Source organism: Saccopteryx bilineata, chromosome 10 (assembly GCF_036850765.1).
Source record: "Saccopteryx bilineata isolate mSacBil1 chromosome 10, mSacBil1_pri_phased_curated, whole genome shotgun sequence".
Lineage (NCBI taxonomy): Eukaryota > Metazoa > Chordata > Mammalia > Chiroptera > Emballonuridae > Saccopteryx > Saccopteryx bilineata.
The window spans coordinates 63,365,103-63,391,139 of record NC_089499.1 but is presented as its reverse complement, the minus strand read 5'-3'; the positions used below and the strand labels follow the sequence as shown (position 1 = coordinate 63,391,139).

The 26,037-nt window shown below is 45.5% G+C and overlaps 1 protein-coding gene across 2 annotated transcripts in view; it reads right to left on the bottom strand.

Moving 5' to 3' along the window:
- ABHD6 (abhydrolase domain containing 6, acylglycerol lipase) overlaps nucleotides 1-26,037 on the bottom strand; it is a 58,318-nt gene that overhangs the window by 28,436 nt on the left and 3,845 nt on the right. For both annotated transcript variants that reach the window (XM_066246004.1, XM_066246003.1), the window contains exons 2-3: nucleotides 12,836-12,900; nucleotides 1,848-2,000 (exon numbers count right to left, since the gene is read on the bottom strand). In XM_066246004.1, the coding sequence (XP_066102101.1) occupies nucleotides 1,848-1,966 (119 nt within the window). In that variant the 5' untranslated portion in view covers nucleotides 1,967-2,000; nucleotides 12,836-12,900. The remainder of the gene's footprint in view (nucleotides 1-1,847; nucleotides 2,001-12,835; nucleotides 12,901-26,037) is intronic.

The window sequence follows — 26,037 nt, the reverse complement described above, 5'->3', positions numbered from 1 at the left end:
GCAGGAGGCACCTAACACTTCACCATGAGTCCACACAGCCACAGCGGGGTGCCATGGCCACAGCACAGAGGGGCAGCTGCGTCTGAAATCCTCCCCCTGCTGGCCCATGGACCCTGGGGCCGGGGACTGTGGAGCAGGGAGGCTGATTTCCACAATGCTCTGTGGGATTAGCCTCTATGTAGTCACACCTCTGCATGCGGCCATAGCCATGGTGATGGGCCACATCACCAAACTGCATTTGCCATTTCAATTTGATTTATTTAAGAAAAATAGCATTTGGGTGTGGTGGTCCAAGGGGCCTCTACAGGGACACGTGGGCCACACGACTCTGGCCTCTCCATGTCAGGCTCCCTGGAGCCTTGGCCCCAGAGCACTCCCACTGCAAGGATAATGGCATTTAAACAGCTGGCATCTGAGCTTCCTCTGTGCAGGGGTGGGTCCTGGGTGAGCCTCTAAAGGGGTCACACCTCCAGAGAGAGACTGAGAGAGTGAAAGAAGAAAAGCTCCCTTCTGTTCAATTAGCTTCTTTTCAAGGAGCAGGGCCAGGGTGGCAGGTGGAAAATTCCCCATGCTAATGAAACAGAAGGGAGCCAGAAAAGAGAGCAAAGGGCATGCGCCAACCTCTCTGCATTCTTCTCTCTATGTACAGGGGGGAGTTCCAACAGGGCACTTCCCAATGACACAAGGAGGAACCAGGCTATTTCTGTATTTCCTGCACCAGCGGACACATACCATGGGGGTGGGAAGTGATTTTATTTGGTAAATGGGCGGAGGCATGAAGAGTCCCTGAAGCACATCAGGAGAAAGCTACTCTCTTTTCAACTGTGCCTTCTGATTCCCTCATAGAGAAAGGCTCTGCTGAGCCTTCACACCCTCTTAGCCTTCACACCAAAGAGAAAGCAGACAGTCGTGAGTAGGTAGCAGTACCTAGGCTAGAATTTAAGAACACTGTTTAATGGTATTCCGCTTATTTTTACTTCCTTATATTAACTTACTATTTATGGCAAGTATAACAAACTCTCCATTTAAGGTAGTGCTGTTTATATTACTCTTAAAATAAATTTATTTAAGCTACAAAAAGTGACTTACTCTAAAGAAAATATTAAAGTAGAGGTGATATGCAGAGAGGGCAAGCATCACAAAGGTGGCACAAGAATAATGGTTTTTTTTTCTTTCTGCCACTTTACTAATGAACACTTTCAGAGCAAATCTGAAACCACTCCGTCTAACCCACATGCCTTCTCCAGGTCCTCCTCCTCCTAATACATTTACCAGTGCACATCACTGCACCTGTCAGATCATCACTGGATCAGAATCCAAGGACCAGGCAACTACTGAAGGAGTTCCCATAAATGCGCACAATCCTTGCTTAAAGAATCAGTGACTTTGGGAGGGAGGGTGGCCTCCCTCCTGGGCAAAGACACTACCAGAAACCTGAGAGAAATTCCCTGATGAGAAGCTACCACTAATTCTTCAGGAACACTCCCAACAGTCAAAAATGATGTCTTTCAACTTTTCTGTATGTTTGAAATATTTCATATAAAATCTTTAAAAAAAATAAAATATATAAAAAGCCTGACCTGTGGTGGCACAGTGGATAAAGTGTTGACTAGGAATGCTGAGGTCGCCAGTTTGACACCCTGAGTTTGCCCAGTCAAGGCACGTATGAGAAGCAACTACTCTGAGTTGATGCTTCCTACTACCCATCTCACCCTCCTTTCTCTCTCTCCTCTAGTAAATAAAATCTGTTTTAAAAATGAAATATTTCATAATAAAATCTGAAAAACAACCAAAAGGACAAGCAGAAAAGATGACCTTTGAAAACTTCCATTATGAAGTTAACTTACCAATAATAGATTCTTATCAGCGCTGAAGGCCACAGGAGAAAGGAGGCCACAAATGCCAGGATTGGGAGGGCCAGCGTCCCACTCGCAATCACAAACATGTTAACCACATCCAGGTCCATCCTGCTCTCTGAGGCTGGCCGGCACCTGCAGGGGCTGGAGAGAGTGACAGTACTGAAACCATCTCAAGAGACAAGGGGAAGACGTAAGGAAAAGAAAAGGACCCAGAATGAGGGTAGAGATAAGGAGGAAACTAAAGCAGGCAACTGTTTAAAAAACTAAACAGGAATGGCAGCTACATGTAATGAAGAATCCCTGAGAGGATTCTGGATTTTATTTTAAGCTATAAAGGAAATTGTTAGGACAACTGGGGAAATCTGAGTAAGGACTGGATATTAGATAATACTGTTATATCAGTGATACAATTCTTGAGTGTGATTAATGACATTGTGGTTGCCTTTGCATGTAGGAGAATGTCCTTGTTCTTAGATGTCTGCTGAAATATTAAGGGGTGAAGCATGGTGATATCTACTACTCACTTTTTTTCTTTTTTTATTTCTCTGAAGTTGGAAACGCGGAGGCAGTCAGACAGACTCCCGCATGCACCCGACCGGGACCCACCCGGCACGCCCACCAGGGGGCAATGCTCTGCCGCAACCAGAGCCATTCTAGCGCCTGAGGCAGAGGCCACAGAGCCATCCTCAGCGCCCGGGCAAACGCTGCTCCAATGGAACCTTGGCTGCGGGAGGGGAAGAGAGAGACAGAGAGGAAGGAGAGGGGGAGGGGTGGAGAAGCAGATGGGCGCTTCTCCTGTGTGCCCTAGCTGGGAATCGAACCCAGGACTCCTGCATGCCAGGCCGATGCTCTACCACTGAGCCAACCGGCCAGGGCCTCTACTACTCACTTTTAAAAGTTCAGGAGAGAAAAGAATGATATGTGTGTGAGTGTGTGTGTGAGAGTGTGTGTGAGTGTGTGTGTGTGTGTGCACGTGTGAGTGTGTGTGAGTGTGGGTGTGTGTGTGTGTTGGTGGGAGGAAAGGAAAGAGAAATAAAGCAAATATGGTGAAATGTTAATCAGCGGTGAATCTAGGTAAAGGTTACATGGTAACCTTCAACTTTTCTGTAGGTCCTATAGTTTTAAATTTTCTATAGCAGTTTTTAAAAATTAAAAGTTAGGGAGGACAGAGGACCTTAAATAAAGAAATAAATATATATATACATGTACACGTGAATGTACGTGAGGCCAGGAACAGTGGCTGCATCTAAGTTGGGAAACTAGACACCTGGGTCGAGGGTAGAAGGGAGACTTGTTACGGCCACACCACCCTGGACGCGCCCGATCTCGTCTGCTCTCGGGAGCTAAGCAGGGTCGGGCCTGGTTAGTACTTGGATGGAAGAAGGGAGACTTGTTTTTCAGTCTACCTTTTAAAATCTTTTGGTTATTTATCCTATACATGTGCAGCCTATTCAAAAATAAATAAAATACAATTAAAAGTTAATTGAAATAAAACAAATCACAAGAGCAGAGTTTTCACTATACTTTCTGACGTCTCCCTAAGGCCCCAACAGACACATCTGAAGAACAGAATGCTTGCTCTAGGAGGGCAGGGACCCTGGCCCCAAGCACCCAGACTGCGGCCTGACCCATTTCTCAGCACTCTAGGAATCATGATTGAATCAGAAGCCCTGTCTAATCCTGTCTCATGAGCTCAAAACATGGTTTACTTTTAAATAAAACAAAAAAATATTTCAAGTCCCACCACCATCTTTCCAGTAGCAAAAACAACTCCTATGAGGACCTGTAATCCAGCTGTGGCCCTTTGCCACCTGAGGATTCCCAGCTGCATGTGTTAAATATGCATTTCACCAGACATAAAAAAAAGACTCTGGCCCTGGCCAGCTGGCTCAGTGGTAGAGTGTCGGCCCGCCGTGTATAAGTCCCAGGTTCAATTCCTAGCCAGGGCACACAGGAGAAGGGCCCATCTGCTTCTCCATCCTTCCCCCTCTTCTTTTTCTTTCTCCCTCTCTCTCTCTCTCTCTCTCTTTCTCTCTCTCTCTCTCTCTCTTCCCCTCCCCCAGCCAAACCTCCACTGGAGCAATGTTGGCCCTGGGAGTTGAGGATGCTCCATGGCCTCCGCCTCAGGCACTAGAATGGCTCAGGTTGCAACGCCAGGTGGATCCTAGTTGGACTCATGTGGGAGTCTGTCTGTCTGCCTCCCCACTTCTTACTTCGGAATAATACAGAGAGAGAGAGAGACTTCTTCAAGATAGAGCATTAACATCTTGCAAATCATGTCTTTGTATTTCCTTTGAAAGGAAGAGACTTTTCCCATGTCCCTCCATCTATTGATACGCATTTCCATTTTATTACGAATTCACAATGGCATGGCATGACTCCACAACCACTGAGCACAGGGGCTGGCAAACATTTTCTCTAAAGGGCCAGTTGATCAATATTTTAGCATTGCATGCCACAGGGTTTCTGTCGCAGCTACTGGGGCTGCCATGATAGTAAGAAAGCAGCAGTACACCTGGAATGAGCAGGTATGACTGTATTCTAGTAGAACTTCATTTTAAAAAATAGGCTGCAAGCCAAAGTTGGTCTGTGGGCTGTAGTTTGCCAACCCTTAATTCAGCTTGCCAACCCTTAATTCAGCTTGCCAACCCTTAATTCAGCACACCAACCCTGTCAAACAGGCAAGGGGTGTTATTCCTGTTTTATAGGCTGACAAAACCGAGGCTCACTCAGAGAAGTAACTTGCTCTAAGTCACTCAGCTGGCTGGTAGAGCCATGATTATAAAACAGGTTTCTGACTTGAACCCAATCTTTTTGCACCAAGCTCCACTGTGTCTGATTGTTTTCAAATGGTCTTTCCTCAATCTCTGTAACCTCTTTGTTGTTAAATACCCACACCTGTCACCCATATTTTTCCATGAAGATGTGACAGCTCTATTTAACTGTCTTGTCTCTCACAAGAGGTTTGGCGAATCAAGCCCCCCACAACCTAGCTGGCAGATGCATGGTGGGTCAGCTGATTCTTTGAGTTTTACACACACACTTTATCTGGTACTGTCGTCAGTCTAAAGCCATGAAAGCTGCCACCTTCTCAGGGGCAGAGGCAGTGTCTGCGTCCCAATGCCCTCTCAGTTTCTCAGTGTCAGTAGACGCTTTTTCCAGCATACTAAGTCGTGGGTCTGTTTCTCCTAGAACCAGACCTCCGTGAAGGAGGCGACACTCATATATGTTCTTTCCCAGTGCCTAGAACAAGCACAGAACACAAATAAGATGCAAATAAATTAATAAAAAGCAAAGTACAAAATAGACTCCACACTGTTTGTGTTGAGGACAACCATTCCCAAAAGGCTGTAAGAGACTTTTCCTCCTTCAGTAACTACAGAACTCCCCAGAGGAGTTACCTACTTAACACTTAGTACAATTTACAATACTAAAAGGCACCACCACTGGGTCAGGGTATGCAAATTATTCACAACGTGAAGGGAACTTGACAAATGTTTGAATGTTGTGGGCTTCAGGAGGACTGTCCCACATCACATAAAGTCCTTAAAATGTGCAAAGGGTCACCAGGAACTCCAATGCCTGAGCTGCAGGAATTTTTTTGTTTTGTTTATTTTTTAACAGACAGAGAGAGGGTCAAAGAGAGGGACAGATAGGGACAGACAGGAATGAAGAGAGATGAGAAGCATCAATCATTAGTTTTTCGTTGCGACACCTTAGTTGTTCATTGATTGATTTCTCATATGTGCCTTGACCGTGGGCCTTCAGCACAGACCGAGTGACCCCTTGGACCTTGGGTCCAAGCTGGTGATCCTTGCTCAAACCAGATGAGCCTGCGCTCAAGCTGGCGACCTCAGGGTCTCAAACCTGGGTCCTCCACATCCCAGGCTGATGCTCTATCTCAGGGGTCCCCAAACTGCGGCCCCCTGAGGCCATTTATCCGGCCCCCGCCACACTTCCGGAAGGGGCACCTCTTTCATTGGTGGTCAGTGAGAGAAGCATAGTTCCCATTGAAATATTGGTCAATTTGTTGATTTAAATTTATTCTTTATTTTAAATATTCTATTTGTTCCCGTTTTTTGTTTGTTTGTTTGTTTTTACTTTAAAATAAGATATGTGCAGTGTGCATAGGGATTTGTTCATAGTTTCTTTTATAGTCCGGCCCTCCAACGGTCTGAGGGACAGTGAACTGGCCCCCTGTGTAAAAAGTTTGGGGACCTGCTCTATCCACTGAGCCACCGCCTGGTCAGGCTGCAGGAAGTTAATTATATGATTTTCCTTTGTACTAGGAATTAGAACATTTTATGCCCAAAGCCATCCATATCACTGACTCGGATACTGGAGAAAGCTGCCCCACCGTGAGGTATGATCATCAAAAGGAAACTGCATGTCCCTGGCCAGGTAGCTAATTGGTTAGAGTATCATCCCAATATGCAAAGGGTGCAGGTTCGATCCTGGTTTAGGGCACAGACTGATGTTTTTGCTCTCTCTCTCTCTCTCTCTCTTGCTCTCTCTCCCTTTCTTTCTCTCTCTCCCCTTTTGTTCTCTCAATCAATAAATTAAAAAATAAAAAGTAAAGTGTATGACCAGTAGTCGTGGCTGTCGTGGGCATGTACATGCAGGTTCACATTGGACTCGGCAGACAGTAAAGAAACAGTGGAGCCCCACAATGGTGGGCCACTCCTTTATTCGAGACTCCCACCAGCTGACCAGCAAACACACAGAGCTCCCAAAGCCACTCACAGATTCTCCAGTTCCACAACCAGGAGAATCTTCTTCGGTCTCTCCTAGAATCAAAGGCCCCACCAGTCTCAGCGGAGCTCACAAAAGCCCCTCGCCTCTGTTCCCCATCTCCTTCTCTCTTCTCTGCCAACACGGCTTCTACCTTTCTCCTCCTCCTCCTTTTTTCAAAACTTTCTGGCTCAAAAACCTCTCCTCCAGCAAACATTAGCAAGACAATGACCCTTCCCAAGCAGGAAGATAACTTGCAATTTTACAGATCACATACCTGGTGCTGCTCATCGCCATTTTCTAATAATAAAAGTGAGCAAACTTAAAAAATACAAATTTTACAAACTCGTTTGCTCAACATAAAGATACTTCATGGCTTTGTGGAAGCCCGCTATGTGTGTCACAGTCAGTTTGAGGGAAGGCTGTACCTGGCGCCATCCTCCATTTAAGGGCAGAATCAAGTCTTCAACAAGAAGTAGAGCGCGATCACCTCAGCAAACTCAGGACTTACTAGAGAGCCCTGCACAGCTTCCCGACAAGGTCAGACATGGCCCCAGGTGAAGAAATTAATGCTTTCTGAGTTTTCTACAGAGATACAAAGTGGGCGATTATTCCTACTTCTGCAATAGCCTTTCTTTTACTGAGGACTTGTCCCCGCTTTCCTCTGAAAAGGAAAGTCTCCTACCTGTTGGGATTTGTAGGATACTCCATGGACTAAGGAGGCTGGGGACAGAAAAACAGAAGCCTTGTAAACCCAGACGCCAATGACTGAAATCAAGGAAGGGGTAAAATACAGTTTCCCATACAATTGATGATTTCAAGATGACTTTTGTGAGCAGGCGAATACTAAGTAATGCTAAATAATACTTACTGAGAAAGTCATCTTTTCAGTCCTCCTTAGGTCAAAGAGTAATTCTCAGTATGGTGTTATTCAACAGTTCCTAAACCCTTAAGCCCCCAGCAGGCAATAGTAAATAAACATTTAATACTATTGTTTCCTGTGCTAATGATGTTTATGGATACTTTCAATTTATGGTAGGGATGTAAATTAATTTTTAAAATTAATTTAAGTTAAAAGAAGAAGTCAGTTGAAATGAAAATGCTGACTAGGTGATACATGAATCTGGAAAATGTTGTGCCAGTGATACATGAGAGGGGCTGCCCCCGGGGCAGATTCCAGGACAGATGGACACCAGGCCGGGGGGCAGGCACTCCAGCCAGCTCTCCTGGCAGGCTCTTCCACGCACCAGCTACAGACCCTGGTGTCCTTAGCTGCTAAGTAAGAACTTTCATCCACATCATCTCTTCTGTCTTTTCCTACTCTGGTGACTTTTAAATTATACCAGCAATTAAAGGGTAAGATTTGGCTTGCCCCAACAAGAATCTTGTTCCTGCCCTGGCCAGATGGCTCAGTTCTTTAGAGCATTTTCCCAATACACAAAGGTTGCAGGTTTGAACCCCGTTCAGGGTACATATAAGGTCAGATCAATGTTTCTGTCTCTCTACTCCTTCCTCTCTCTTTAAAATAAATTTAAAATAATAATAAAAAGTAATCTTATTCCCTGTTATGTTTTCCCAGAACATAAAACAGTCCTTGGCAAGTATCTATTGCTTTATAACACTTATTGCCTGAATAGACTGAAAAAGAACACTGCCCTCGTTTTGCATATCTGTAGTGTACAGTGAGGCACTTCTGTGTTAAAGACAATGATTTCGGTGGCCTTGCAGCATAATGAAGTGAGCTGGTGTCAGGAAGGACAGCTGGCCATCATGGCACCAGGGAGAGTAACACACTCGCACATCCCAGGCCGAGCCTGTGCATTCTGGGCCTTTATCTCTGAACATAGGGACAAAGATTAATTGGACAAAGGACATGGTGTATCTCATGTTCCCAAGTTTAGTCTGGGACTACAGGTAGTGTATAACATGTCACAATCATTCTCAGATTGTAAAGACTGGGAATCCTGAGTTCCAATACCTTAATCTTAGGGTATAAAACAAAATTCCAAGAATAAATAGAATGTAAACAAATACTTTTATAGAATCTTGCCTTTCCCTAGACATCTATCCATATTTCAGCAAATTTGATAAACTAAAGTCCTGGTGTCTTCAAAATAATGATTATTATAACAATGGCAACAACAATAATAACCACAGGACCAGGTGGTGGTGCAGTGGATAGAGCGTAGGACTGGGAGCAAATGACCCAGGTTTGAAACCCCGAGGTCGCCAGCTTGAGCACGGGCTCATCCGGTTGAGCTCAGGGTTGCTGGCTTGAGTGTGGGATCATAGATATAAATAACCGCATGGTCGCTGGCTGAGCAAGGGGTCACTCACTCTGCTATAGCCCCCGATTAAAGCACATATGAGAAAGCAATCAATGAACAACTATGGTGCCACAATGAAAAATTGATGCTTCTCATCTCTCTCCCTTCCTGTCTGTCTGTCCCTATCTGTCCCTCTCTCTGACTCTCTCTCTCTGTCACAAAAACAAACAATAGTAACCACAACCACTACCACTATAGGCAAAGATATAAGAGCAGTGGCTTTCATCTACTGAGTAACTACTGCTGCCAGACCCAGTGTACGCAGTTCATGTATACATCCTCTCATTTCATCCCTCTTCACATTAAAAGGCAGGGAGCATTTCTCCCATTTTAAAGATGGATAAACTGAGGCTTAAAGAAGTTAACAAATGTCCTCAAGGTCATCTGGCTGGTAAATGGCATGATCTGTATTTTTTTAATTTTTTTTTTAATTTAGAAATTAAATGTAATGGGGTGACACTGATCAACAATGCATTTCTTTCTTTTTTGAGAGAGAGAGAGGAAGGGGGAGGGGAAGGGAAGGAAGAAGGGGGGAAGAGAGGGAAGGAGAAGGGGGTGAGAAAGGGAGGAGGGAGGGGGAGAGAATAGCATCAACTCATTTTTCCACTTAGTTGTGCCATTGATTACTTCTCATATGTGCCCTGACTGGAGATCCTCGGGGAGCCAGCACTCTCGGGATCAAGCTGGCGCCCCTGGGATCGAGCTGGCAATCTCATGCACCAGGACCACGCTCTACCCACGCAGCAACGGCCAGGGGGCGTGGCCTGTATCTCACGGCACCTTTGTCTTCTCTCAGTGCTTGCTGAAAGCAGATACTTACTTTGCATCAGTTATGGACAAGGAACTGAGTTCAGTAACCCCATCACCAGTCTTTACACTTCTCTAAATCTGTTTTAAGAGCAAGTAGTATGCTAACTTTACAAGTTACCAGTGAGCTATTACTTTATTCCTGCTGGTGTCTTTTTAAAACTATCCAGTGCTGCCCTGGCCGGTTGGCTCAGCGCTAGAGCGTCGGCCTGGCGTGCGGGGGACCCAGGTTCGATTCTGGCCAGGGCACATAGGAGAGGCGCCCATTTGCTTCTCCACCCCCACCCCCTCCTTCCTCTCTGTCTCTCTCTTCCCCTCCCGCAGCCAAGGCTCCATTGGAGCAAAGATGGCCCGGGCGCTGGGGATGGCTCCTTGGCCTCTGCCCCAAGCGCTAGAGTGGCTCTGGTCTCGGCAGAGCATCGCCCCCTGGTGGGCAGAGCGTCGCCCCTGGTGGGCGAGCCAGGTGGATCCCGGTCGGGCGCATGCGGGAGTCTGTCTGACTGTCTCTCCCCGTTTCCAGCTTCAGAAAGAAAAAAAAACAAAACTATCCAGTGCTGCTTATAATTTTTTCTTTGATTCAGCAATATGAAAATTTTTTTTCCCACACTGTTTTCCATTAGGGAAACACTACATTCTTTCCTTTTTAAGCTTGCGAATTTGTTTTCATTGGGGTGGAGGGGATGGGTCACTGGGTGGTTATACGCCACCAGGGTCCTGTCCATTCTGATCTCCCTGGGGTAGCATTTGGAGCTTTTTTCTTTTTCTTGGAGCTGCCACACTTGCTCCCAGCAGCCCCTGTAGGTCCACTGCTAAGTGGCTCCACCTTCAAAAAGAATTTCATTTTTTGGGTGGACACTCCTATTTCCTTCCTCTTCACGGTCAATAACTGGTTCCTCTTTGGGGAAAGATTTCTTCTTCTTGGGAAGACTTCCATTTCCAGCTGTCTTCTCAAAATCACTACTCACTAGCTCCTCTCTGGAAAAAGGTTTCTTTTTCTTGGGTTTGGGTAAGAGACAGATGGGTCTTCCAGTCCATTCTCCTAAGGAGCCTCCTGGAGCTTTTGCTTTCTTCTCTTTGGGGTTTCCACTTGTCCCCTCACATTGCTCTGGTGTATTACTGCTGCTAGGAAATTCTACATGCTTGAAATCTGAGCATAATATCCCAGCTGTTAAATACTGTTGTATCAACTTAACACCGGTTTCTGAAACTAGGTTCTTCTTTTTTTTTCCATAATTTTATTTTATTATGTTAACATAGATTCATGTGTCCCACTCAATATAACACCCTCACCCCCACCCCTGTACCCCCATTTGCCCCCCTCCCCCTACCCTCTGGGATTTGCTGCCCTGTTATCTGTATCTCTGTGTTATGTATATATAGTTTCACTCATCCCTTCACCTTCTCTGATCCCATCCCCTCAGCCCCCTTCCCTCTGACTTCTGTCCCTCTGCTCCCTGTGACCCTGTCGCTGCCTTTATTTCACTCCTCAGTTCACTTTGTTCAATAAACTAGGTTCTTATAAAGACAAACTGATTTCATCATCACTAATGATCAAGAGCAGAAGCAGACACAAAGACAGTAAGATTCTCTTGTGTGGAAGCCCCAGGACTGATGAGACAGAATTCAAGCAATGGAAAGTTCTAGTTCCCTGTCATATACATCTTCTCCATCGTGGAGGAAAATCACAGTGAAGTTTCCAACCAGGATGTTAAGCTTCCCCAGTCAGTTGTCATTGAAAACATGGCACGGCACAAGAACTACTGCCATAAGGTGCACACCTCTGCCCTTCTGGCCTTCTGGTCTCCCCATCCCTCAGGCCGAGCCCATTCCTCTGTGCTTTGCAGCTCTGAATGCCTGAGTGTTGAAACAAGTCAGGCTGTGAGCATGCGTGACCTGGGTCCTGAGACGCTCTCCTCTCTCTTCCTTGGAGAGCTCTCCAGTCCTACATGCTCCACTACTCCCTCCTGCAGGTAATTTTTTAAAAATCAACATACGTGGCCAGTACCTCCTTCCAGACTTTTCCAAAAGCCTGCTTGACTACTCCCATGACCCAACAGCCCTACAATGCCTCATCTCTTCCTCTTCTCCTGACTCCCTCATTTCTGCCAAGAGTATCCCCATCAGTCTAGCCTCCCAGACTCTGACGCATCTTCATTCTCTCACTTGCTCCCTCCTCCTGTAATGCAGTGGTGGAGAGGTGTCAGGACTGGAGCCAGCTATTCTAAACAACTTGCACTGTTTAATGTGTGACTGACTCAAAGTTCAGCTCTTTGAGTTGCTCACACCCATCACGCTTTATGTGCTTGACAGCCACACATGAACAGCAGCTACCCTACAGGCCAGCACAGCTCTCGGGCATTTACAACCTGGAAAGCCTCTGGTGACCAATTCCTTATGCCATTTTGGTTCAACATTTACCAAAATGGGATGAAAAATTCCCACCAGGTGTGAAACTTTGTGTGAGTCAGACCACACACAGCTCGCCCAGCCCCACACGAGGTGCAGGTCCTTGCCTCTCGCTCCATTTCTGGACAGGCTGCTCTTTCTCAGCCCAGTTCCCCAATCAGCAGCCGCCCGAGAAACCTCGACTCTCTCCAGGGATCAGGCTGCGCTCCACATGACCCTTACTCAACTCCCTGCTCCTCCTTCTCCATCTGCACCCCAGGTAACCCCCTCCTACCCCCACAGCCTCGTGTTCCACCTTTCCTCATGCTGTCCCCTTCTCACGGAGCACACTCTGCCTGGCTCCCTGATGAACTCCTCTCTGCTGTCACAGCTGATTCAGGTGTCGCTCCCCAGGGGAGCATCCTGGTCCCCACAGGCCCGGGTCTCCTAGGCTCCCTTCACAGTTAGAGCCCTGCTCCTGGCAAAGTCTTTAAGAACTGCTGGCAGGAGGCTATTGGTGCATATCTGAGCTTTGAAAACTATCAGAAGTCCAAACCCCTCCCCCCAGTCCTATTGAACCAGAGAAATCACCCACCACAGAGGGGGTTTTCCAGGGAGCTTGTAGAGGAGCTCAGGCTCATTCTTATCTATCTATCTATCTATCTATCTATCTATCTATCTATCTATCTATTTTTGTCATTCATGGTTTAAAAAATCCATACTCACTGTTCGAAAAGCACACACTTCTTTCCCAACTGCTACTGGCTCTGGCAGAAGATGAAAATGAGATTCTGAAATTACAAAAGGAAATGACAAAGCATTAAATCATATTAGGAAATATGAATCCTAATAGCTAACAAATTGCTAGCTTTGCTGGATAGAGGCTCAGAGCTCTCCTCCTTGATGGAGGCAAAGTACAGATATCCTGTGACTTTATAGCCACCCCCCGCCCAAGTTAAGCAACTTGTACAAAGGGCAGAGCATGTAAGGGAAGGCAAGGAGGACACCAAAGAAGGATCTGTGGGGAGAGGACAAAGCATGGGAGTGAGATCATGATCCCCCGGCTGTGCAAGTAAGAAAGGCACCATCAGGAACAGGAGTGCTTGGTGGGTCAGGGGGTGGGGCTCTGGGGGCAACAAACTTAACTGAGCCCCTCTAATAACGACTAAAACTGGCCCTGGCTGGTGGCTCAGTATATAGAGCATTGGCCCAGCATATGGACATCAAGGGTTCAATTCTCGGTCAGAGCACACAAGAGAAGTGACCATCTGCTTCTCCCCCCTCCTACTCTCCCTACTCTCCCTCTTCCCCTCCCGCAGCCAGTGGTTTGATTGGTTCAACCATTGGCCCTGGGAACTAAGGATAGCTCGGTCGGTCCCACCATGTCAGACTCAGGTGCTAAAAATAGCCTTAGATGGGGGTTGCCAGGTGGATCCCAGTCAGGGTACATGAAGGAGTATGCTTCACTATCTCCCCTCCTCTCACCTAAAAAAAGGCTAAAACTCTCCTCCCTCCATCTGGTATTAGTGTTTACCTAAAGGTTGTACTCAGAAAGAAATGAGAGGAAGGTGGCAAGCAACGTGCAGATGAGAATCTTCCTACCAGAGTAACGAGGGAGAGGGGATCACAGCTCCATCACAGGGCTGGACAGAGTAGAGAGGCTGGCCAGGGCATGGCCACGGGAGCACAGAGAGACAGGCAAGGGGGGTCAGTCCACAAACCCCTGGTTATTTCAGAGACCCAAAGAGTTAAATATAAAAAAATAAAACTATGAAAGTTCTAGAAGTAAACAGGAGAACTTTTAAAAAATATCTTCATGGGCAAAGCCAAATCTAAGAAAGATTTAAAGCCAGACAGACACCATAATAAAAAGATTAAGTTAATAGTATAAAAATGTTTTTAAATGTCCACATGGAAAGAGATACCATGAACAAGGTTAAATCTTGTCCATACATATCAGAGGCAACAGACTAATTTCCTTAATGTATAAAGGGTTCCTACAAATCAATATAAACATCAATAAAATGCAATAGAAAAATGGGCAAATGATCTGAATAATTTACTAGAAAGTAAATACAAACGACTCTTAAAAATATTAAAAGATGCTAAATCACATTTATAATAAGAGATATGCAAATTAAATCTATAAAGTAACAGCAAGATTTATTTATCATACTGGCAAAGAACAACAAGTTTCTTAAACTATTGCTGAGGCTTTGGGGAAACAGAGGCTCACATAAAACATACCAATTTATATTCCCATCATCAAACTCTATAAAAGGCAATCTGGCAAATCAGCAACAATGTTATATGTCTATACCTTTGACCTAACAATCTCAGTTCTAGGAATTTAGGTTTAGAACTAACTGAACATGTGGGCAAATATCTTTTTGCAAGGTTTTTGTTATAGGATCATTTACTATTGTAAAAGATTGGAAATAACTCATATGCCCACTTATAGCGCACCTGTTAAGTAAACGATAGTATAACTTTATGAAGAAGTATAATGTAGCCTGACCAGGCGGTGGCACAGTGGACAGAGTGTCAGACTGGGATGCGGAAGGACTCAGTTTCGAGACCTCGAGGTCGCCAGCTTGAGCGCAGGCTCATCTGGCTTGAGCAAAAAGCTCACCAGCTTGGACTCAAGGTCGCTGGCTCGAGCAAGGGGTTACTTGGTCTGCTGAAGGCCTGCGGTCAAGGCACATATGAGAAAGCAATCAATGAACAACTAAGGTGTCACAACAAAAAACTGATGATTGATGCTTCTCATCTCTCTCTGTTCCTGTCTGTCCCTATCTATCCCTCTCTCTGACTCTCTCTCTGTCCCTGTAAAAAAAAAAAAGGATGATGTATAGCCATTAAATACAAATAATATTAAATGTAAACTATTAAAATAATGAGGCAGTTCTATTTCTCTCTCTGAGTAATAATCTCCAAGGTACATTATTAACTAAAAAAAAAACAAGAAACAGAAGAGAGTGGATGGAATAATACCTCTTGATTTGAGCAAGAGAAAAAGAAATATATACATTATGCTTATATATGTGTAAAACATTTCTGGAGAGATACACAAGAAACTGGTAATCATGGCTGGAACTGGGAGGGAAACTGAGGGGCTAAGGAAAAAAATAAGGGGGACTTTTCATTGATACCCTTTTGTTTCATTTGAATTGCTACCATGTACATATATAAGGCCTTCCCTATTTATGTAAAAAATAAACTCCTCAAATAAAATAGTCTGTCCTACCTCTCTAATACAGTAGCCACTAAGCTGCATGTATCTATTTATATCTAAACTGGTCAAAATTAAATAAAAGTTAAAGTTCAGTTCTTCAGCTGCACTAGACACATTTCATATGTGCAATAACCACCCACATGCAGCTAGTGGCTACCACACTGGACAGCAACAAGGTAGAGCATTTTCATTATCACAGAAGTTCTACTGGCCAGTCCTGCACTGTACGCTAGCTACAAAGGCCCAATAGAGCAGTGGCTGTCAACCTATTTACACTTGGGACTGGTGAAAATAGGAGAATTATTTCAGGGACCACTAAGGCAGAAATCATGCTGAGCATAAGTGAATTCCACTAAGATCATTGGATTTGTAATCTCCATACAACATCAGGGTGGTTAACTCTTTCACAGACTGGCATGCAATTTCAGGTGGACCAGTCCATGGACCAGCAATTGAAAAACACTGCAGTACAGAGAGCAACCAAACCTTAATTGTTTCTCATGTTAAAAGAAGAAATACAGCCCTGGCCAGGTAGCTCAGTTGGTTACAGCACTGTCCCACCAAGGTTGCAGGTTTGATCCCTGGTCAGGGCACATATAGGAATCAACCAATGAGTGTATAAATAAGTGGAACAACCAATTGATGTTTTCTCTATATGTAAACAAACAAACAAATAAATTAAAAGAAGGAAAGAAATACAAATGTGAATGCTGAAAATCCCTCAACCTTTACACAAGCTAGATGGCCTAGCTGCCTATAAAAATAACAGACTAGAGGCTCCTGTACTGTGTGACTGTCCAAAGGTTAAATTAGCGTGGCAGGAGCTTTAGTCTTTAAGGGTCAAAGTCCAGCCCTCTAAGATAAAAGATAAAAATTTCCATCCAGGAACTATTCTCGGTCCATAGACCAGAAATCTGTATCTCCTCCGTGGTTCCTGGAGAGGTGCTAAAAAGAGGTTTCACTCTGGCCTACTTTGTACCAAAGCACTAGCAACTGGCTCCTCATGGGGGTTCTTGTTCAAGAACCAGCCAATCCCACAGCCCCCTCCTCCACTCTGCCACCTGGGGCAGCACTGTGGCCAAGGACATGACCTAGTCAGGCAGGTCCTGTGGGCAAACATCAGAGAGCCAGAAAATCCTGCCACTCAATCCTTGGGAAAGGTGGGTAGATCAATCAATGGCCCAACTAGAAGGCAGAGGGCTCACCATCCTGCAGTGTATCCTCTAAAAAACGACAGGGGCAGAGAAGGATGGCAATGAAACACGCCAACACCTGCCGTGACCTAAGCCAGCCCCTTCAAAACATCAGCCTTTGGATTCAAGATGTGGACTGTGGTGATTGTCTGAAGTAACCACCTGCTTGAAATCACATTCAAAACAAGGAAACCATAAAGAAACACAAGCCTGTCTTCTGCTGGAGAAAAGAGGAGCCAAAAGCTACTTGACCCTTTAGGACAGTGGTCCCCAACCTTTTTTGGGCCACGGTCCGGTTTAATGTCAGAAAATATTTTCACAGACCGGCCTTTAGGGTGGGACGGATAAATGTATCACATGACCGAGACAAGCGTCAAGAGTGAGTCTTAGACGGATGTTACAGAGGGAATCCAGTCATTTTTTAAAAATAAAACATCGTTCAAACTTAAATACAGTGTGTCTGTAAAGTCATGGTTCACTTTTGACCGGTCACAGGAAAGCAACAAAAGATGATAGAAATATGAAATCTGCACCAAATAAAATGAAAACTCTCCCAGTTTCATACCTATTCAGTGCAGTTCGATGTGGGCTCACACACAGATTTTTTAGGGCTCCTTAGGTAGCTATCCCGTATAGCCTCTACAGACTCGTCACTGACTGAGGGCCTACCAGAACGGGGTTTCTCCCCCAAACTGCCGGTTTCCTTCAACTGCTTATCCCACCGAGTAATGTTATTCCTATGTGGTGGCGCTTCGTTATAAACGCGCCGATATTCACGTTGCACTTTGGTCACGGATTCGAATTTAGCGAGCCACAGAACACACTGAACTTTCCTCTGTACCATCCACATCTCGACTGGCATGGCCGTGGGCTGCTCCGCTGTATACACGGTGTTACGTCATCATCTGCGCATGCGCACATGCTGCCACATCATCCTACAGAAACTGGAAGGGTTTTCGTTTTATTTGGTGCAGATTTCACATTTCTATCATCTTTTGTTGCTTTCCTGTGACCGGTCAAAAGTGCACCATGACTTTTAGGACACACTGTATAAATAAAACGGAAATAATATAAGTTATTTATTCTTTCTCTGTGGACCGGTACCAAATGGCCCATGAACCGCTAACGGTCCATGGCCCAGAGGTTGGGGACCACTGCTTTAGGACCCCAAACTCTTCAGGCTCTCAGGGAGCCCAGAACAAGCTTTCACTGTATGAATTAGTGTGAATAAATGCATGTGCTTCATCAGCCGAGGTCACATCTCAAAGGTAAAGTGCTAGAAAGAACAGCACATAAGTGACAATTTTCCACATGACTGAAAGGAATTAAAATAGCCCTCTATATAAGCATGCAACAGCAGAGAGCCTAAAATAGAACCTGGCACCCAAAAAAAATTTCTCCCCAGGTCAGAATCTGCCTCCTAAGTAAAAGGAAAAGCAAGGATCAAAGAGGGTTTTGTCATGTCTAAAGGATGTGAAGTTGGCCTGCAGTATTTTGTAATTTTAGGAGCAAAGTTGGTGTCAGACAAAAAGGGGCCCAATAAGGCCAGCAGGCTTCTATCAGGACAAGATTTCCTCAGGGCCTTTTGTGAGCTGGCCCTTCTTTTTTGGGAAGACTCTCCTTCCCAGAGGAGATCTCTTTAACCCCGGAAAATTCACATCAGAAAAAGTCACATACAAAATAGTTAAAAGTAAAACACAGTCTTATTTAGAACTTGATCCAAATAAACAAAAAATCAAAATGTTTATTTTAAAAATAGTAAATATGGAACAAAATTTAGGTATAACTGCAATTGTGTGCTAATTTTGAAAATAAAGAATAAATCACAGGGAGACTTTTATAGTTAAGATAAATCCTTCCTGTTAATATTTGGTTATCAGAGTGCCACCATAATGAGGACATTTTTTGCAAAAATATCTTATTGATTTCTCAATGGCTTTTCAATTCTTTGGTTTTCAAGTCTCTTTTCCCTTCTCTTCATCAATTAACAGATCCTCATCTATTATTCCTTGACATGTCACTCAAACAGTTCTCCAACATTCTTGCTTTAACTCCTCTCTCACAAGGGCTACAATTTCACCTTCCAATGTTTGTCTTGTATTTACAAAATGGCCTATGAGCTGGGAGAGACAGACAACCAAGATGTGGATGCTTCTGTAGGCTGGCTGGACACGAGGGTTAAAAACAGAGAGAGGAATGATGGAGCAAGACTGAAGTTTGTAAGTGGCAATCCATTAATGAATATTTTCCTGTTACAATGACTTCCACTTCCCCTCCACAACCTGGAAACTGTAGGGAATCAGATACGATACAATGATAATTTGATCCTCTGGTGACTGTACCCTAAAGGACTATTTTTCTCCATGTAGGGGACTCACTTTTAGAGATGCAATAAGGCTCCCACAGCAAGGGCATCTGGGAAGTGCTTCCCTCTCAGTGAATGCTTAACTCTGTGATTGCTGAATATATCTGTGACTCCCTGCAAACTCATGCTTAGCTGACCACCCATCAAGCCAGAGTGCTGCCTAACAAAAGACAAACATCCTGCCCCAGGAGGGAGATTAATGAGTTCAGAGAGTGTAATAACTTGCTGATGTTATCTTTTAATTTAGGAATACACTGTTCTTTCTGGTAGTCTACGTGACTACCCTCCACATGGTTTAGCTATTAACCCCCCATGAGAAGGTACCCTGTTCTGGAAGGGGTGTGGATTCTTCCCAGCCTGCCATCACGGGGAGCAGCTGCTTTGCCCGTGTATGAAAGTTTCTTGTATTAAAGCTCTTATAAATTTGAGTAAAGATACATGCCAGTTCTTTGGAATGAATCCTGAATTTAGACTTTTCCCCCTACTCCATTTCCTCCATTTCCTCCACTTCCCCCTACCCTGTCTACCTGGAAGATACCCTTTGCCAGATCCCCATCTTCTCCTTTACAAATCTTCCTGGCATAGCTAGGAGTTATCCCCTCCAGTTTAACCCTCCTGCCTCCTCTCCAGACATTAGTAACCGCTGCTTCATTCTCAGTGCCCTAGAGCAGTGTCTGGCAACCCGTGTGCTGCAAGAATTTTTAGAACATGCAGTACCCGATTGTTTAGTCAGAGGCACTGACCTCTTTCCCCTTAGATTGTCAAATTAAAAAAGGAAATGAGGCCCTAGCCGGTTGGGGAAGTGGCAGAGCATCGGCCTGGTGTGCGGAAGTCCCAGGTTCAATTCCCGGCCAGGGCACACAGGAGAAGCGCCCATCTGCTTCTCCACCCCTCCCCCTCTCCTTCCTCTCTGTCTCTCTCTTCCCCTCCCGCAGCCAAGGCTCCATTGGAACAAAGTTGGCCCGGGCGTTGAGGATGGCTCTGTGGCCTCTGCCTCAGGCGCTAGAATGGCTCTGGTCCCAACAGAGTGACGCCCCGGATGGGCAGAGCATCGCCCCCTGGTGGGCGTGCTGGGTGGATACCGGTCAGGTACATGCGGGTGTCTGTCTGACTGCCTCCTCGTTTCTAGCTTCAGAAAAATACAAAATAAATAAATAAATAAATAAATAAATAAATAAATAAAATAAAGAAAATGACAACAGCCAACACAAGTATAGCTGTCCAGTGTGCATGCATCAAAATTATACCTATCTTTCTTTTTGTCAGATCGGCAAAAAAATTAGCATTTTTTTTGGTGTGCTGCAGAATTTCAGTAATTAGTTTATGTGTGCCATGAGATGAAAAAGGTTGAAAATCACCACCCTAGATATTTTGTAGGAACACTTCTCTCTCTCAGCATTTGTGACTTGTGCCTTTCATCACAGCCCTCGTCAGAATACTGGCTGTACTCCATTAGGCTGCAAACCCCCAAAGCCAAGTTTTGCTATATCTGCCTGGCCGCAGCTCTTGAGCACACACTGTGCTTGCTGGGCACTTGGTAAATACCAAACAATACGCTGTGATGTCATGAATCAACAAGGCTGCCTGGCCAGCACCACTGCAGGCCATTCCTTCACTCTGTTCAAAATGAATATTCCTCATTCAGGGCAGTGTTGTGTTAGAGCCTTCAGTCCCGATGGGAAGCTGAGGCCCAGAGAGGTTAAGAAAGCTGCCCCCTCTCCCAGCTCTTCTCTTCCTCTGTCCCCAACCCACCAGGGTTCAGTGGCCCTCGGCACGATGTGGAAGGCCACACAGGATATGGCGCCTGCCCATCTCTCAAGGGTCACCCTCTTCTATCACTTCCACCCCCAGCCCTTTCCCTGAATGACCTATATCCCTGACACATCCAAGATTTGGCACACAGGTTCCCCTCTCCTTCTAACGCCTGACGAGCTCCAGCTCACCTATAAGTCTCGGCTATGAAAGTATAAAAAATAATATAAAGGGAGCTCTTTACAATGGCATCGGAGCCGCCATCCCAGATAAACTGCCCTGTTTGTCTTACTCCTTGAAACTTTGGAAACTTTGGATGGAATGTGAAAAACTGAGCAAAACCACCTTTGGGCTGGGCCTAAAGCAGCACTGTATTTCAAACAACTGTTTGTTGTGACCAGGGGTCCCCAAACTTTTTTACACAGGGTGCCAGTTCACTGGCCCTCAGACCGTTGGAGGATCGGACTATAAAAAAAACTATGAACAAATCCCTATGCACACTGCACATATCTTATTTTAAAGTAAAAAAAAACAAAACAGGAACAAATACAATATTTAAAATAAAGAACAAGTAAAAAAAAAAAAAAAAAAAGAACAAGTAAATTTAAATCAACAAACTGACCAGTATTTCAGTGGGAACTATGCTCCTCTCACTGACCTCCAATGAAAGAAATGCGGAGGGGGCCGGATAAATGGCCTCAGAGGGACACATGCGGCCTTCGGGCAGTAGTTTGGGGGGCCCTGGTTGTGACTATGGGACTGCAAATGAAAGACTTTGTTTAGAATTAGCATCACTATGTTAGCTTATCTGCACCTATAGAAATCTCTTCCATGCATTAAATTGTCTCCCCCTTTCTCCTCAATAACCCTTACTTTCACCTCCTCGTAGGAACACTATTTGGTCTTCTGCCTGAACCTTTGCTCCCTGAATAGCTATTCTTTTGGATCTCAAATAAAGGCTTGTTGCCTCTCACTTTGGCTTTTTACTTTTAGGTTAATGTGTGGCAAATAAGTTTGTAATAAGTATTTTTTAGGTTTGTTCGCTTGTATTGGGACAGAGCCATGTGTATACAGTCTATGGAAGGCTGCGGGTGCTTGCCCTTTGGGCGGCTGGAGGAGGGGTCCCCCCATTTTGCTGGTGAGTGCAGAGAGAGAGAGAGAGAGAGAGCCGTTTTGCTTGTGGGGGGCAGTGAAGTCCGGGAGAGTCTGGAGTAGGAGAAGGAAAGCAGTCTGCCCTGCCTGTTTGCTCCTCGGCCCTTACAGAATGGCCCACCACCCTCCGGCTCCGCTGTTCCTTTATCATCTACCCGAATCCAATGGGAACCATAATCTGCGTGGCCATGGCAGTGGCGGCCACTGGCCTTACAATTAACAGCATTATCTGTCTGTAAATGTTCCTCCTGTTACTGGCATTGGGGTTGTAAGGCCAGTGGCTGTCGCCATGCCATGCAGGTCCCCATTGGATTTAGGCAGATGGTAAAGGAACAGTGGGGCCAGAAAACGGGCCATTCCGTTTATTAAAGTCTCCTAACGGTGGACAAGCAAACAGGCAGGGAAGACCGCTCCCCTTTCTTTTTCCGGACTCTCCTGGACTCAAAGGCCCCAACAAGCAAAACAGCACTCCCCAACCAAACAGGCCAGGCCGAAAATCTCAGGGCTCTCAAACTCCTCAGCTCCCCCCTTCCATTCTCCAGCAAAACAGGCTGGGAGGAAAAAAACCTTCTCCAGAACAATAGCAAACAGTCACCCCCCCCCCCCCCCAGCAGAAAGGCAGTCTGCATTTGCAATCTGCTGCTCTGAGGACAAGCACCGCAGCCTTCCACAGACTACACACACACACACACACACACACACACACACACACACACACACGGTGCTGTCCCAATACAAGGGAGCAAACCTAAAAACATTTGTTTACCCAACAGGAGTCCTTGGGTTCCCCAAAATAGAAACTGAGAGGAAACCCAAAGGAAATTTTCAGATAGATATTATTATTAAGTTTAGGCTTAAGCATAAGGGAGGCAGTATAGAGGAAAGTACTCTGAACTGACTCAGGGGCTGGCTCTGCCTGGCAGCTTTTATAAACTGGGGGGCAAAGCAGGGTTGGAGAAGTGAGCTGCTAGAAGGGATATAAAATTATGTATTTTTTTCAGCAGGGAATGGAGGGGTGATGACATTCTTGTGTTTGGCTTACTGGTATTTTGATCAGGAGGGGTAGGGGTGTGGCACTAGCTCTGTGGTTTTTCTTATTTAGTGTCCCAGGTCCATATGTTGTCTCACTCTGAGGGTTTTGTAGTTCCATAACCTGGGTTCAAATCTCTGCTACGCTACTGACCAGCTGTGTGACCTTGGCAAATCCTCAAACCTTTTAGAGCCTCAGCATGGGAACAAAATGAGATGATGCATGAACACTGCTCAAAGCAGAATCTGGCAAATACCAAGTGCTCATCTTAGATGGAGAGGTGAAGTTAGGCAGCCCTGTGACACCTTTATCACCTTGTGGTGCCACTGTGCCTGGGTCTATTCAGATGTTTGAGTCTAAGCAGGTCTGTTGCTATCTTCATCCTCCCAGTATCTAGCCCATAGCTCAGTCCTCAAACGGCATCACATATAAGGCTTAAACCCTATTCTGGGTATAGACAGGGCAAACACCGAATGCCAACAGCCAAAGAGCCACAGCTTCTGGAAAACTGCCTAAGAGCTACGGACCCTGAGGAGAAAGTCATTGGATGTGAACCCTTGGAAGGAATTTATCTGCTAAAATAGATTCCCCATAGTCAACCAAGGGCCCAATGGGCATTGTCTAGTGGGCACTGGCAGACAGGGGCTCCTCACATACTCTGTATACCAGTAAGAAACTCACTAAATTGCTGGCTTCCCACGCTATGCCCCAATTATTTACAGAGTCAATAACTGTTGGGAAACCCTGGTTTCTTCTACCAAAGAACTGAAACCTGCCCCATCCAATCAGAACTGCACAATTTGGAGACCTTATTTGCATAAAATTGGGAACTTAGGCTGGAACTTTCTAAAATTTGGCCTCCCCTTTGTCTCAGTGGAATACAATTTAGGTCGCTACTTGAATCTGTGTCTCACAAACTACAGCTCCTTTTGCTCAAATAAATGCTTTTTATTCTTTATTACAGTCTGAAATTAATTTTGGTTTACAACTTGCTGTTACTACAAGGAGTTATTATTATTATTTTGTATTTTTCCGAAGCTGGAAATGGGGAAGCAGTCAGACAGACTCCCGTATGTGCCCGACCGGGATCCACCCGGCACGCCCACCAGGGGGCAATGCTTTGCCCATCTTGGGGCGTTGCTCTGTCCTGACCAGAGCCATTCTAGCGCCTGAGGCAGAGGCCACAGAGCCATCCTCAGCACCCAGGCCAACTTTGCTCCAGTGGAGCCTTGGCTGCGGGAGGGGAAGAGAGAGACAGAGAGGAAGGAGAGGGGGAGGGGTGGAGAAGTAGATGGGTGCTTCTCCTGTGTGCCCTGGCTGGGAATCGAACCTGGGACTCCTGCACGCCAGGCCGACGCCCTACCACTGAGCCAACCGGCCAGGGCCAAGGACTTATTATTAACAAGAAGAGGACCCCACCTGACCAGGTGGTGGCGCAGTGGATAGAGCGTCAAACTGGGATGCGGAAGGACCCAGTTTCGAGACCCCGAGGTCGCCAGCTTGAGCACGGGCTCATCTGGTTTGAGCAAAAGCTCACCAGCTTGAACCCAAGGTTGCTGGCTCAAGCAAGGGGTTGCTCGGTTTGCTGGAGGCCCATAGTCAGGGCACGTGTGGGAGGGCAATCAATGAACAACTGAGGTGTCTCAAGGCGCAGCAAGGGACTGATGATTGATGCTTCTCAACTCTCCGTTCCTGTCTGTCTGTCCCTGTCTATCCCTCTCTCTGACTCTCTGTCTCTGTAAAAAAAATAAATAAATAAATAAAAATTTAAAAAATAAGAGAACCCCAACCTGTGGCAGTGTAAGAACCTCTGCCCACACCTTCCAACGGCTGCCTCATCCTCCTAATAGCAGCTTCCAGGCGCTACCCCCAATGCATCGGGCCACAGACAGCAACACCCTATATGACTTCTGGGGTTGGAAAGCCTGGAGTATGATCGTGAAGGATTCTGAAGATTTGGTTTAGGAGAATCTCTTCCTCTTTTTTGAAGAGGCAGAGGCATCCAAGGTCAGAGAGAACTTTGGTTTGAAGATATTATGTTTAGATTAGTGTTTCTCAACCATAGTGCAATTGATTATTTTAGGCCAGATAGTTCTTTGTTGTGGTGGGCTGTCCCACCATTGTGGGATATTTAATAGCATCTGGGGTTTCTACCCACTGGATGCCATCCTCAAGTTGTGACAAGCCAAAATGTCTCCAGATGCTGCCAAATGTTCCTGGTGGCAAAGCTGCTCTCAGGCTGAGAGCTCTTAGAGGAAATGAGCCCACTCAATTCCAACCCTCGATTTATTACCAAAATAAATTGACAAGGAACGTTTTTAGCCACTCACTCTATCTACCTGGAAACACTGTGTTCTAATCCTTTTCTTTATTTAAGTATAGTTTTGAAAACAGTTGTTTTCCTTCCTGGCTACACAACAGAATTCCCCAGGCAGCTTTTAAAAATAGGAAATTCTGGGACCCACCCAGAGATTCAGATTAGCTGGCCTGGGGCAAAGGCCAGGCAGGAGCTTTTTTTTCAAGTTCCCTAGGCAGTTCCAGCTTGCAGCAAGGGTGAAGTACTGCCCCTAGACATTTCATCTGATTCCTCGCTCTCTCATCCTTTGAGTCTGGCAGTGTTCAAGCGGCTGAGCCAGATAGCCAAAATGAGGCTATGGGGATTTATTAACATCTCTACTCTTGACAATGAAACATCCTCTGCACACTCCATTTCTTGGCCTGCAGATGACTTGCCAGAAAGAATGGAACTTAACCCCATAATGAAGCAGCTCTCTCATGGCCTTATTGATCTAAACAGTCCAGTCCTATAGAACTTTATGCAAATAGAGAAATGTTCTCTCTCCACTCTCCCTAATATAGTAGCTGCTGACCACGTGACTATCATAGCACTTAAAATTTGGCTAGTGTGACTTGTTGGGCAGATAAAATATATTATGCTCACTTTGTTAAAGATGACGCTGCCCACTTGGAAGCCGTTGACCAGGTGATGTTAATGTGTGTTGGGGCGGGCTGTGGGCAGGCAGGATCCTTGTAGCCTGGGGCTTGGTTTTAGGACTAAGCCTTTCCCATCCTTTTTGATGTGGGGTGGTGCACTCTCATCATGTCTCTGATAAGTGACTTTGTATTAGAGACTTCCCTATTTTGTATATTGGATTAAAAGTTTTGATTTCTACACTATAAAATGGGGGCAGAACGGGAGCT